Source organism: Pinus tabuliformis, chromosome 4_2, assembly GCF_031772625.1.
Source record: "Pinus tabuliformis cultivar Carrire ecotype Pingquan chromosome 4_2, CPIR1, whole genome shotgun sequence".
Classification (NCBI taxonomy): Eukaryota; Viridiplantae; Streptophyta; class Pinopsida; order Pinales; family Pinaceae; genus Pinus; species Pinus tabuliformis.
This window is the reverse complement of record NC_142304.1, coordinates 122,309,136-122,323,535: the sequence shown is the minus strand read 5'-3', so window position 1 is coordinate 122,323,535 and position 14,400 is coordinate 122,309,136. Positions and strand designations below refer to the sequence as shown.

Here is a 14,400-nt window from a genome sequence, read left to right as displayed (position 1 = left end):
AAAATTCATTTTTTGGCGTCTTTCGTGGTATCTATGTTCCACTTTTCTATTGTTAAATGCATTTAAATGTTTATTTAAAGTTAGCTATATGAAAGTGGTAACTGGTTAGCATTTAAATTGTATGGTTGTTTAAAGCATTCAATCTTTAGAAATTTAATTGTTGGACCATTATTAAAGCATTGTGAGTTTATTGAATAGCTTGTATTGCTTGGGATATTTGATGAGAAATGATTGTTTTACAAGGTTCATATTTCTGCAACATTTAATAAATAATCATTTAATCATTGACTCCATAAGGTACTGGTACATTAATTTCTAAAATCAATCAAGTGCTAAATTGCCTTGTTGTGTCTCCCAACCCAACTGGTCCACAGTTGGTCTTCCTTTATCCCATAGGGTCTACCCCCCTTAACCTCGGGAGACGGCTTAAACGGAGAGATCGGGGATCAAGGTGACAGCCCCCGGTTTGAGCGTTGTCGCGCTACCTAGACAGTCTGTGCGACAACAAGGTCTTAACATCAGTAAGCAACTTGAACTAAAGTTATTATGTGAGATCAAGAGTATTGCAATCGTCATGATCATATAAAACCAATATATGCTTGATCACAAAGCCTAATTGCAAGGATTGGATCTCGTCATCGCCACTACTTTGAAACGAGTCTCTAATCTTCACAATCCTGCCAAAAACCTTGCCAGAAATTTATCGCATTGACCTCGACTTTGTTGTTGACTATCTAAGAACACATTACTAAGTATAGACACCAACGAATATAGAACTATGATTATAGATGATTCATTTAAATGTCTAGTCTCTTCATATACTACATCGAATCATCCTTGTTGGTTGGTCAGCTCCTCATCCATCCCTAGATATATAGCGCCATATCATTGAACTTGCTAGTTTCCGCTTGTGTTAGGGAAACAATTTCTATCATTTCCTTTCTCCCAACGGGTCATTCCTCATTGACTCCAACATATCATCTGGGGAATGATTTAGAGGCTAGAGCACCTTGATGGTCATTAGCATCATTGGCGACCATCTCACATCCACTAAGACTGATCTTCCTCAAGTCTTGATTAGATCAGTTTTATCAATGTTCGACTTCATATCATTATTCACAGTGATGAGTTGTGCTCCTATCTTGTAGCACATTAGCCTCATTGGCGGGTTTCTTTGCGCCTAGCAGGTGTTTTCACCATTGGCATCTAATCAAGTGGCTTTCTCCCATTTTTTGACTTCGGCTCATCATTCCAATGGAAGAAGTGTACATGATTAACGGACTACAGGTTGTAGATTAAGATAGGCATGTGTTGTTGTGTCCTCATTCCAATGATCAGCCAAGGCACCATGCATTTGTCTCCACTACCGAGTTGACAAGTACTATGATTAACAAGCTAGGTTTCAAGGAATCACTTTTTTGAAGTTGCAGAGGATAAAGATCCTGGTGTTCTCCACATCCCACTCGTTGAAAAATGGTAGCTTCGGTCAGTACTTCCATCATGCAAATCAAAGAAGGAAAATTGAATTTATATTTTGGTTTATGACCCCACAAATGCTCAAGTTGGCCCCTCCAAGATCAAGTCATCCTACCCAAGAGACACGTCTTTTCACATGGACGAATCACTATATATTGAGCCTATTTCCTCTCCTCCAAGACAGGCTTCGGATCAACCTTTTGCTCTGTGGAACCTTGCAGAACTGAGGCTCATTTGCTCTGTGGAACCTTGCGGACCTATGGCACTAATCTTCTATGGAACCTTGCAAACCTGTGGCACTAATATTTTGTGGAACAGTGCAACCTATGGCACTAATCTTCTATGGAACAGTGCAGCACTGTGGCATTAAAAATTCTATGGAAACTTGCCGACCTATGGCACTAAACTTCTCTGGAACCTTGCGAGTCTAAGGCACTGGTTATTTGTGGCTTATGCGAGTTCTAAGACTGAGGAAGATGCTGAAATTCTGCCCTCTGTTGCAAGATTAATTGTGGACCAGCTTTGACTATTTCTCTCTCCTTTGACTGGTTTTGACTTGGAAAATATTGAGGTCAGAGATTGATGTTTTGATTGGAATATTCTGATATACACTTTGATGAATTGAACTCTCTCTCATAAAGAATGATTTGTTGGGTTTTCCCCTTGTGGGTTTTGCCTTGGCCGCTGGCCTAATTTCTTATGTCTCTTGTCTCATTATTTATTGTGATCTCTATTGCTCTATTGATAATGGTTGAAATTTTTCATGTATAACTGCTTAATGATTGAAAAGTGCTAAAGAAGTCTAATTATATCATTGGAAATAGTTATCAATTGGAAAATATGTACTAGTCTTGATTGCACTAGAAAATCAACACCACTGTGGGGTGCCATCACATTGAGTCATCATTGTTAACCCCCAAATTACCTGTGGAGCTAGCAGGTTAAGATCTAGCAAGACTCCATCAAGTTGGTTACATTTACACGTGCATCGAAGTTTTTATGGTGATGAGAACTTGCTATGTAGTTAATTTTGTTAGATTCCAAGAAACTACTATTCATAGTAATTCTCTTATTTGATAAGAGCCAAAGTTTCGAGGTCCACATGTCAAGGTTAGTTACATGTTATTGGTCCTTGCAAGCTCACAATGTCAATGAGCTTATTTCAAGTTCACATAGTTTGATGACATTGATGTAGCAGTTAGGTTTCCAATGCTTGCATACTGATTCTTAGCATATATTTGGGTTCATTACAGAAAAGCGAGTCTAATTAGACTGTTATCATGGACATACGAGACGCGACAATTTTTGGCAATGTTTATCTTTAGGCATGCTATAATTAGCAATCATCTCATTGCAGTTTCCTTCATTTTCAGTATTTCCTACCATTTTGGAATCAGACTGCTATTTTTAGAATTTCTATCTTTAGTGGTTCTATTATGGCAAGCATAGGGTGTGATGTCATGGTTCCAGTGTGTATTGGCGGAGTGGTTTCCAGGATTTTAATGGGTGAAGGATAATAAGTCAGTGCCAAATTGAGAAGGTGAATGATTCTTAGTGTGACATGTGCCACCCATTTTAAGGGTTTTCATTTATGTGAAGTGTTGCTAAATTTCCTTGTGATAAAATCTATATTAATGTTCCAACTTCCAAACCTTAAGTGTTTTAGTAAAAGTCCAAACCCTAATTCCAATTGCTACTATGGGTAAAACAAATTACATTTGAAAACCCTAATCCATTGTGCTAATCTTATCCACTCCAAACCTTAGATCAAATTCTTGCTAATTTCATCAAGCTAAAGACCTGACGCACCTTGCTAAATTTGACAAGGCCAAGCCTTAATTCTCCTTGCCGATGTTATCCAATCCAAGCCTAGGCTGCATTTCTGTAGCTAAATTTATCCAAGCAAAACCCTAACTCGACTGCTTTCGTATTATTAGTATTTTTGTTAAGTATTTACATGGGAGATATCTTTGGAAGTGATATTTATCAAGGGGAAATTCGATGAATTGGTTTATTTCTGGCAAGGATCTGTGTTAAGAGTGAGTTACCCTTTCAAATATGCATGCAGCTTCAACTCTCAAAGGAAAATTGTGGTGCAGGAGGATTGCATATTCATCACAGGGAATTTTCTAAGGCTGTAATTTAAAGACAGCAGATTAAAATACAGGCTTTCCTAGAAACAGCGCTAGGGTCATTTAATCCTGGAAGGTTAATTTTTTTGTGCATTTAATAAACAGTGAGTTACCACAGGATTAACATTTAGATTGGTCATATCGTTGTGTCTATTATCGGAATTCACAACCAATAGTTACAGCAGGCAAGATAGGTGTGAATTGAGGATTTTCCCATCAGTTTGACAGCCATAAAATAGCATTTTGCTCATCATTTTGCATGCTATAGCCAGTGGGTATATGCCTTAGGGTTATTTCCAGGTAGTATCTGATTATTTTCCGCAGCCACAGCCAACATTATTTTGGACTTTTGAAGAAAGGAGCATGCAGATGACCCATCTTGGAGAGTGAAGTTGAGGTTCAGTTGGCTTACAATGCAGGACTGATCAGTCCTGGTTAACGCTCTCTCTCACACCAACCAGGGTGTATCAGTTTATGATTTCTTCTAAGTTTCCATATATGAAGATAGAGAGGACAGTGAAGTCAGGAGACAAACTTTTCAGAGTAGGTTACAGCACAGATTCCATTATCCTTCCCTCTCCATCAAGATTAAATGCTGCCATCACTTTGTACCTTTTCAACTACTGCAGCCAATCTTAAGTTTATAATCTTGATGCAAACAATCTTCTGAGTAATATACGAACAGGGTTCAATTATGCCATTTTTTGGAGCTCTTTGAATCTCATGGTTGAATAATTGTTAATGGTGTTGCAGTCGTTTGGTTGGCCTCAGTACACATATTTTGCTTTTGGGTTCACTTAAGGTGTACATTCATTTTCTTTATTTTGTTCACAGCTGTAAGTGGTGAATGAACTTAATCTCCATCATCTCGTACTTAATTGAACAGTTTACCCCTGTTTTGGTTGCTCGCAAGTATCTCAAGGAAAAGTATCTTGTGTGCTGATAACTCATGTTACTTATGCAGAATTATTAGGTTATTGGCAGTATAAGATCACTAGGGACATGTCACTGTGACTGGAAAAACACCAGTTCAAACAGAGAAGTAATTGCAAGTGACAATAGGCTAATTGCTTACACTTATTCCATGGATTTGTTAGTGCAGATTGGCGCGAATCTTTTAGAAGGATACTAAATGATGTTTGACACCAGAGTTGGCATATAAGACAACACAATATTCATGCAGTCCAAGTCCTTACAGTAATGCTCCAAAAAATGCTTTGCAAGTTTGCAGCGGAACTCCTAGTTTAATGGGAGGGATCCAAGACTGCCCTTTCATATGACTAAAAATATTCTACCTTAAGAGATAAGAATGAAAAATTCCATTGGAACCTATCTATGTCTATTAGGCAGTTAGATTCGAAGGCAACAAAGGTATCCCTGGGCAAGTACAAGTTTCTGAATTGGTGTCAGATGTTTCTAATGTAAACTTTCAGATACTGTTAAGTATAAATGCTCCCCTGTTGACATGATATTAGCCACTGCTATACAGAAGGAAGAAAAGTTTCAAACAATAATTTTATACCTTCCTAAAGTACAAATAAAAGGTTTTGGTATATATACCATCAAGAAATACCAGATTTGATTAACCAATAGAATAAACAAAGATAAAATTATATAGTAACAAATCAAACACTTACCGCAAAGAGTGCTGTGAAGGGAAGCAATGCAATAGAGCCATACATATATCTTCTGTGATAAATGGCACCACTGCAACCCAATGATGCAAAGAGCTCATTAACATTTCAAAAACTTGCATGAAATACGAATTTGATATTAGTTTCAATTTCATATAATGCTTTAAAACAGCATTGTATCCCATTTCTATAGTCCAGTGTGCTCAATCTTCATACAACAAAGTCTATAACTCAAGTCATATAAGATGATGCTTTTAACAGGTTAGAGGACTATAAACAAATACAACCAAACTGACCATAATGATGCATGTATTTGGCGGCCAGAAGACCCATATCCCATTTTAACAGCACACTTTAGGACATACTCCACAATTTACTAGTAAGACACTTGTGAAAGATATTTGCCTGTTATATATATTAAATTAATCCAAATATCAGATGCCTGGACCTCTCCCCTTATCTTAAAACATAAAATCCATTAAAAGCAAACCATTTCTCTACTGATGATCCATTTCAACTCAAATATGAACTCAAGAGGACATCTCAGGGCCAAGACCCTAAAGGGGCGCACTCCAAGTGACTTGGATGTATTGTTTGTAGATATCCTCTCCAATGATTTGGTTCGAGTCTTCCTTAGACAATAGGAAGTGACCCAGAATGCCTAATGAGTACCTGAATAAGAGTAATCATGAGTTCTCTTAAAACCAAGATGACTACAGAAAAGAGTAATCATGAGTTCTGTTAAAACCGAGAGCAAACTTGTCGTAAGGGATTTCTTGAGGTGATGGCCTCAAAAGAACATAATGCAAGATAAGGATATTGATCTCCACTTGAGGTAAAATCCCCAAAAATCTAAAACCTGTGGAGGAAAGATACTGGTATAAAATAGGCATCAAGTTAAAAGGGATGGACCCCGAACTTTGCTAGAACTATGGGTTGGGAAATCATCCATTTGCACTAGATGATGTGTCAGGAGAAGGATTTGCACCCTCTTTATCCTGGCCTCATCGGTCTGAAGCAAAATATGCCCGCAAACATCGAAACCATACAAGTTCATAGATTTAATAATCGTTTCCAAGAGTTCAACTGCACAAAATATCCTAAAAATTATTCCTAAAACACTCTCTCTTCAACAAGGCTAGGGAGCCAAACCCCTTCTTGAGCCAAACCTGAATAAGCATGCCTCATACTAAAGTGTGGTCCTTAGAACTAGAATCCTAAATAGGTATAGGTCAACGTTAATCTGAATTTCTTCCCCATAAAAGTAGAAATGGTAGTGGAAGAGACTATGGTCCAACAAGTAGAAGATCATAACCTTAGTTTTACCTAAGTTGACCTTTAACTTTTGAAGATCACAAAAGATGGATAAGAAATCAAGATATCTTTATACTTTCTCAAGTGAGGAGATCAGAATGATCACATCATAAAAAAAAATAAGCAAAGATATCAACGCATGATGTAGAAGACAACCACCCCACTCCTAAATATGCTGCCTAAGAAAAACTCCAACTCATCGATGTTAATCATAAAGAGGGGCAATGATAGAGGGAACCCTTGTTTAACCCCTATGGTACTCAAGATAAAGTCTAAAAGGTCATAGGCCATGCAAAGGTGACCAAGAACCAACTCATAATGTCGCGTGATGGAAATTAAGAGGGTCTCTAAAATGCAAAGTCATGAAGGATTTCAAACAAGGCCTCTCGCATGACCAAGACAAGCACCTTTTAAAATCCCACAAAACAACAAAAGACTTTCAACGAGCAATGACGGACCTCCTCAATAATAGCCCAAAGCATGAAGATATAATATATGATTTCGGATTCGAGACAAAAGCCTACTCATCGTCTAGCCTTGAGGTGCCTCCTCTTAAGCTCATCAGAGGGCCATAAATGAAGGACTATAGCACAAAGCTCAAAGAAGGTGTGTCCAATCATAATAGGCTTATCGTTGTTCAAATCCAAATTGGCACTTGACTTGAGAATCAAAAGAATGATCGATGGGACCATGCCTAAGGAAAACCTTAACACAATATGGTTAAACAAATTAGTGATGTGGGCATCAAGAGAGTCAATACTATGTTTGAGGACCTCTTTCTAGAAGTATTCCTCATTTGTGACCCTGCTAGTGCTAATGACCGTGACTACTTGCCTAATGTCGTCATAGGAAAATAGATGACATGATGAGGACAAAAAAGTGATTTAGACTAGAAGTTGCCTGAGAGCATCAAAACATGGCCTAAGGATCTAAAGTCTAGTAGAGTCCTTTGCTATAGGAAATCCATGTCAATTCAAGTCAGGTTAGAGCCACTAATCTTCTAACTGGAATTCTTAAAGATGAGAAAGTGAAGAAAGGAACAATCTTATTATTGAAAATAGTACTAAGTTCTAAAAAGGGGGTTGAGGATGATGATGACAAAATTGACGATAATGATTTCCTATTTTGAGGTTGGATCTTGAAGACAAAAGGTACCAAATGTGAAATTTTGGCTACCCAGAAGGTGTTATTAACCGATTAATTATTGCATCACTTATTTATGGCAAATTAATTGATTTATTGGAAGCAACAAATAACCCCATTATGGGGAAAACCAATTTTAAGATCTTAGGGCTTTTATTATTATCTTTAGCAAATAAATTGCTATTGAGAAATACAACTACTTGATTCTCATTAGCAAAGCTCCAGAAAAGTATTCCTATACTTCTACTAATCTAGAAAACCCCACAAGCTTCCATTTTTTGCAATTTTCACTACCTCTAGCAACATGCACTAGCCTTTGGCAATTTTCACTAGCTCCTTTTGGCAATTCGCACTGGCTTCTGGTAAACTTGATCTGCCTTCTGGAAGACTCAAATGGCCTCTAGCAAATTTGCACTGGCTTCTGGTGAACTCGCACTGGCACTGGAAAACTTGATCTGACCTCTGGAAGACTCACACTAGCTTCTGACAAATAATCTCGGCCTCCTCCTACGATTACACTAAGTAATCTAGCCTCCTCCTGAAACTCACTACCTCACTGGGAAAAACTCGGCCTCCTGCAGAAAATACTGATAGCAACAATCTTCGAAAAATATTTCCTTAGTCACTATTGTTGAAACCCTCTGGTGTCTTCTGAAAATCACCCACTCTAATACCTGTATGTATTGAATATATCTCCAATGTTGCCCATCGATCTCCCTTTATAATCTCTCATTCACAAATGAATGGCCATGATTAGAAGTTCAATTGATCCAATCGATGGCTAAGATCATCTTAGCAACTTTCTACAAGCTTCTAAAGGAAAATCGGTCTTATCCCAACTAATGTCAATCAATTATTCACTTTTCCTAAGTTGGACTTGGGAAATATTTAAAAAATCACTAATCGACTTAATTAAGATATTTTTCCTAGATAAAACTTACGAAAAATTACATGGGCTTGGAGATAATCAACTCCTTTGTGTCTCTAGTCTCAATGACACATCTCAAGACAAGAACACATGTCTGAGCTACAAAAGCTAACACCAAAGAAGGCTCGCTCATCATGGATGATTGTGTAGGCAAATTCAAGAATTTGGAAGCTAAAGGAAATCAAGCATTTATGAATTCCATGCTTGTGAGGGTGATGACAGCTTGATGGAGCACCTACAAAATTTCCATATCTATGGATGAGAATAGTGCTATAAATCAGAATTTTTCAAGTCATTATCATGTTTTTGTAAACATATTTTTGAATAATTATGTCAACAAAATTTAACTTTGTATCAAGGGCGATCAAAATAAAAGTGGTATTTTGTGTTGGGGGGTTGGGTGTAAGTGTTGACAGTCAATAATATGCCATGAATACTTGTGTCAAATTATATGTTGTGTATGTGATCAATGTAATGTTACATGCTAAGGTTAAGTGCTAGGTGGTTCAGGCACCTAAACCACTTTGTGATGTTATAAATATGTAATGCCAAATGTGATATGGTGTGTGAGAAACGAATCATTACAACATTCATAAGTACTCCTATACATTTGATGCTATTCATCCATTGTTACATATATAAAATGCATGTACCCTAACTTTCCTTCAAAAATTAGGGTCAATTTATACATGAACAACAAAAATTATGGTGACTACTCTTTTTATTACTCAAAAATATAGTGGTCCATGTAATTGAATGATAGTTTGTTTGTCTTCTATATGAGGCAATTCATCTTAGAAGGCCAACTATGATTCAATTCTACTATTGGAATGGTTAACCACTATGCAATATTGAGCCATGAACATGAGGTTGTCAGGATTGTTGTTTAACTTATGTTTGAGGCACTTATTCCTTACAACTTGAACATTCTTCAACTGGGAAGAAATGTTGCCAATCCATTGTGCAAGGTGTGGTCATCCACCATTGCCTCTTCACGGTGTGTCAATTGATTAAGTTGTCTCACTATGAATTTTTGGCCACAATAGTTGCTTATGACTACTAGAATGTTGAACGTTTATGGTAAGTTTTGTCGCACAAAGTGTCTATGCACCGCGACAACGCTTAGAGTAAGAGTTGTCACTCTTGATCCGTATTCACTCCGTTTAGACTCTCTCCTAGGGAAGTCAAGGGGGGTAGTCCCTAAGGTAAATGGGTGATGATATCATGTGAAACACAGACTCTAGGAGATTTTAATGATGAATAACTTGATGAATTTAGAGCAAGTCTCGGTCAATTACGATAGATGGATTAAGATAAGACACAATTACCAGATATAAATGACTATAAACCAGTGCCTTTATGTTGAATTAACCATAGACTAAGTAACAACAAGTCATCCAGAGAAAACTTATAGATGTGACAAAGCGACGATCATGAACAATTAATGTAAATACCCAAAACTTTAACATGCAAGAGATCCCAGATTTAAAATGATCTTCATTTAATGGCTCAAATCTAGAACATTTAACTTTCTCCTACAGCCAATATAATTTAAAACACTTATAGCATCTTGACCATAGAGAAATATAAAAAATGCTTAATCACCGAATAATACTAAGGAACTTTAGGTTTAAATTTTAATTATTCCTTGGGCAATAACTTCAATGTGATAAGTAAATAAATCAAAGTGAATCAAAGGATTAAACAAATTAAAATTTTAATGGGCCATAGGCCACATAACTTTTTTTTAATGTGAAAACAAATCCCTTTAAACTTTTTCTTTTCATTCAATTCCTAAGAATTCTTTTTTTTAGATTTTTTAAATTTTATGATTTTTTATTATTGTTTTTTAATGAAATTTTTAAATGAAAACAAAAATAAATAAATAAAATTGAAATCATAAATCAAAGATAAAAAGTAAGGAAATCAAAACAAATCAAAACAATAAAAAATAAAAGTCAAGACAACCAATCGAAATAAAACAAAATGAGAGAAATAAAATCAAATTTAAAAAATAAAAACCTAAGTTGAAAATCAAGTTGAAATAAATAAGAATGTGCATACGCTAAACCTAACTATATACAAACCAAATAATAATAATAAAATCGAATGAAAAATAAAAAAGATAAAATGGAACCGAATAAAAGAAATACCTAAGCAAACCCATATATCACAAAAAAAGTCAAATAGCTTGAGCTTGTGTGTATGCAGGCTCAGACGGCGGTGAAGGTTGCTATGCTCAGGCAACTGCTAGGCGGACAGTGTGGAAGAGAAAGCAAGCAGAGGAATGGAGTTATGGAAAGTTGAGTTTGGATGCAGGCAACGACGGGAGGACTGTGTGCAGATGATGAAGACTTCGGGAGAAGGAAAGAGAAGTTGCATGTTGAGGGAGACTCGAAGAGGCAACAACGCAGGGAGGCAGTGGTTGCGGTAATGGACGCGGATCTTGGAGCAGCGGAGCTGTTTGTTTTGCAGGTATGCCAAATGGAGAAAAGGGCCGAATGAGCAATGGTATGGGCACAGATGTAGACAGAGCAGAGGAGAGGGACAAAATAGCAAGGTTAAGGAGTTGGGCAGCAAAATGAAAAGAAGGGTTTTGTTCGTTGTGCAGGTGGGGCAAAGGGAAATGAGCGATGGGAGCCAGATGAGGCAACGGCAGAGGGATCTTGAAGGCAACAACAACAATGAGAGAATGCAGACAGAGGCTTGAGGGCTAAAAAAATGAATTTTGCAGCAAACCCAAAAACCTAGGCAGCAGATTAAAAACAATTGGACAAATGATAACCAGAAAACCGCAGCAATCCTGAATAAAATGTCAAATTCTTTTACAAATTTATTGATGAAACCCTTAAAAAAATCTTCAGATTTAAAAAAATTATGGAATCCACCTGCCTTAGATTTGTTAATGAAACCCTCACAAAGTTTCCCGATCCGACAATAAAAAATAAATAAATTTAAACCTATGTTGCACGGGTTCCCGAACCCAGGGGTGGGGTTCTCGAACCCGTCCCCACGTTCCGGGTGCTAGAACGGGTACCTCTGAGAAGAACCCGGTTCTTCTTGAAAGAACCCGAGAGTTTGAAATCATAAACCGGGTTCTTTTGATACATCGGAAAGGATTGGAAAGTGTTGATGTATTCCCAACTCAAATATACTCAATTTTCTCTTAAAATTTCTGAGTTTTTAATTGAGTTTCAATGAGTCTTAATTGAGGTATTTTATCAAATAGTTGAAGGACAACTGTTGTACATGTTGGTTTTATATTTTCTCTCACGTGACATGGACAGGAGTCATTGCAGCAATGGGAAAATGCTTCAAATAACTAGACAACTTATTTATAAACTCAGAATTAGACTTTCACTGCTGTTACAGCTTAAAATGATGAAAATTTCTGAGCATAAACAGCCATGCAATTAATTAGACACCAATAGATGTAGTGAAGGTCAAAACGATGGAACCTGGTAGCATTACAGCAGTATATAAATGGAATATCAGCCTTTAAATAATAGATCTTCAGCCATTAAAATCAGTCTTCTACAGCAGAGATGGATCAGCAATAAACATAGCTTGTTCTCTGAAAAATCGTAGTTTAATAAGGCAAAGTCTGATATTGTTTAAGAGCAAATTTCCCAAATTTTACAATGCCATTGCGAAGGACACACCTGGAACATGCTCCATCTCATAAGAACTTAAACTTGCTGATTGTCAGAGCTTTTGCAATTAACTTGATTTCTTGAGTAGGCAAGCTGCTACAGGGTTTGGCAAAAATCTTGAAATCTGGACAGTGAATAAGGATACATAAATTGGGCTCTATTATCTCTTGAAAGAGGATATTCGATTAGCCTTTAACCTCTGAAATCAATACCGTTAAATCATAAATATTTTAGTTTTCTTGTTTAAAGTTGAAAAATATACAAATTCATATATATTATAATTTATAAAATATAATATTTATATATTATATATATAAATTATAATATACCCCCGACGAACCCGCGCACCCTGTTTCAAAAAATGACGTCCCCGTCCCTGTTCCCGTACCCGTCCCCGTCCCCGAACCCACGTTCCCTGGCAACATAGATTTAAACCCTTAGGCCGCAAAATATCTGAATAATATCCTTGGAAAATGATTTTGACGAACCCCAAAGATCCAGATTTTACCCTCCAGGGCCTAGATCTGGACTCTACACAGTTTTCTTCTTCAGATCTGTAGCTACAAGACAACAAGAAATACCCAAACGATATATACAATAACCCAAAAAACTAAAACCCAGAAAACCCAAGTCAGAAAAATGAAAATAATCGCAGATTTCTGTACATGAATGGCAAATCTATCAGATCTAGGGAGTGTGAGTCCAACTCCGCTCCCAGATCTGATAATCTGAGACTCTCAACAGCCAGATTTATCAATTTAGCACAGAATAAAGATAAATAAATAAATTTTAAAGTTTAAAGGAGGTGTTGAGCTCAAAACCCTTCATGCATCACCCATAAAAAATATATTATGGTAAGCCTGGGATCAAATTAAGTTGGGCTCTTCAGAAAACACGAATTGGGAGTTGGCTGGTCCAACTGAAAACTTCCCCGAACACCCGATCAAATAATCAAGAATTTCCTGCAAAACTCATCTCAACCATCAACATAGAGCGAGAAAACGATAATAAAATTCAGATAAATAGAGATACCTGCTATTATATTCAAAACTTAAATTATCATTCAAACCCCAGCGACTAAACAAGATCATTGTACTCAAATCACTCTTCAGAAAGCTATCATCAATGGCTAAAAAGAAATCTATGCATGAAAATGACACATCTTACAGTGTTTCAACGAAGAGTAACACCAGCAGAAATTAACCCCAAAGTCTTTCTTTATTGCTCATAAAAATATTACAAGAGAGTTTTTCGCTTAACACACGATCAAAAGATCGGATGCACTTACTGACAAATGACCTCCTATTTAAAGATAAATCCTCCAACGGCTAGTTCGAGTGATCCTCGTCAAAGCAATCTCGACTATTGATGAGGATCAAAATTTCTTTTAATCTTATCCTTCATTATTTTAAATTCTTGGGGAAATTCAAATTTTTCAATTTAATGCATTTAATTAATTCAAAAGTTAAATTTTTGAATTAATTTCCTCAAAATTTTGACTTTGACTTAACCCCAAGGACCAAAAGCTTAAAATTTAGCAAAATAATCAATTTACCTTAGTCTCGGGACCTCCTAAAATTTACCTTTGAAGGAACAACGAATTTTGCCTTCAGAGAATTTAAATTTACCTAGGACCCAGAATTAATTAAATTTTTGGTTTAGGATTTTAATTAATTTTTGACCAGAAAATTTAATTAATTAACCTATGAGGGGATAAATTATTTTTCCAACCCTCAAGACACTTTACATCATGATTTTCACATTTTTTACATCTCAAGGGGGAAAACCCATTTGCAAAAGACCCTCACAGACTACCCAGTTCTGCGACACAAATATAATCTAGCAGACCAAGCAATTTGTAATAAAATAACCTAACCAAATAGTTAGGATTATTCCCAAATCACTTTTACATAAACTCGATCTAGAACACTAGGACTCCCCTAAGATCCCAGTGACAAAATCCATTCTGTCTTTGGGGTAAGGCTGAAGGAAAACTCTGTCGACCATCCGGGAATGGATCAGTGAGACAAAAAACCTCTCGGAATATAGATCGTCACCAGAAAAGTAGATTTACCTAGGTAATTACATGACACGAATCTGCTGAAATTATTTACATTATA

The 14,400-nt window shown here is 36.5% G+C and overlaps 1 protein-coding gene across 8 annotated transcripts in view; it reads right to left on the bottom strand.

The window, feature by feature from the left end:
* Positions 1-14,400, bottom strand: part of LOC149168551 (K+-H+ exchange-like protein) — a 303,090-nt gene that overhangs the window by 210,821 nt on the left and 77,869 nt on the right. For all 8 annotated transcript variants that reach the window (XM_089428310.1, XM_089428309.1, XM_089428308.1 and 5 more), the window contains one exon: positions 5,246-5,315. In XM_089428310.1, the coding sequence (XP_089284436.1) occupies positions 5,246-5,315 (70 nt within the window). The remainder of the gene's footprint in view (positions 1-5,245; positions 5,316-14,400) is intronic.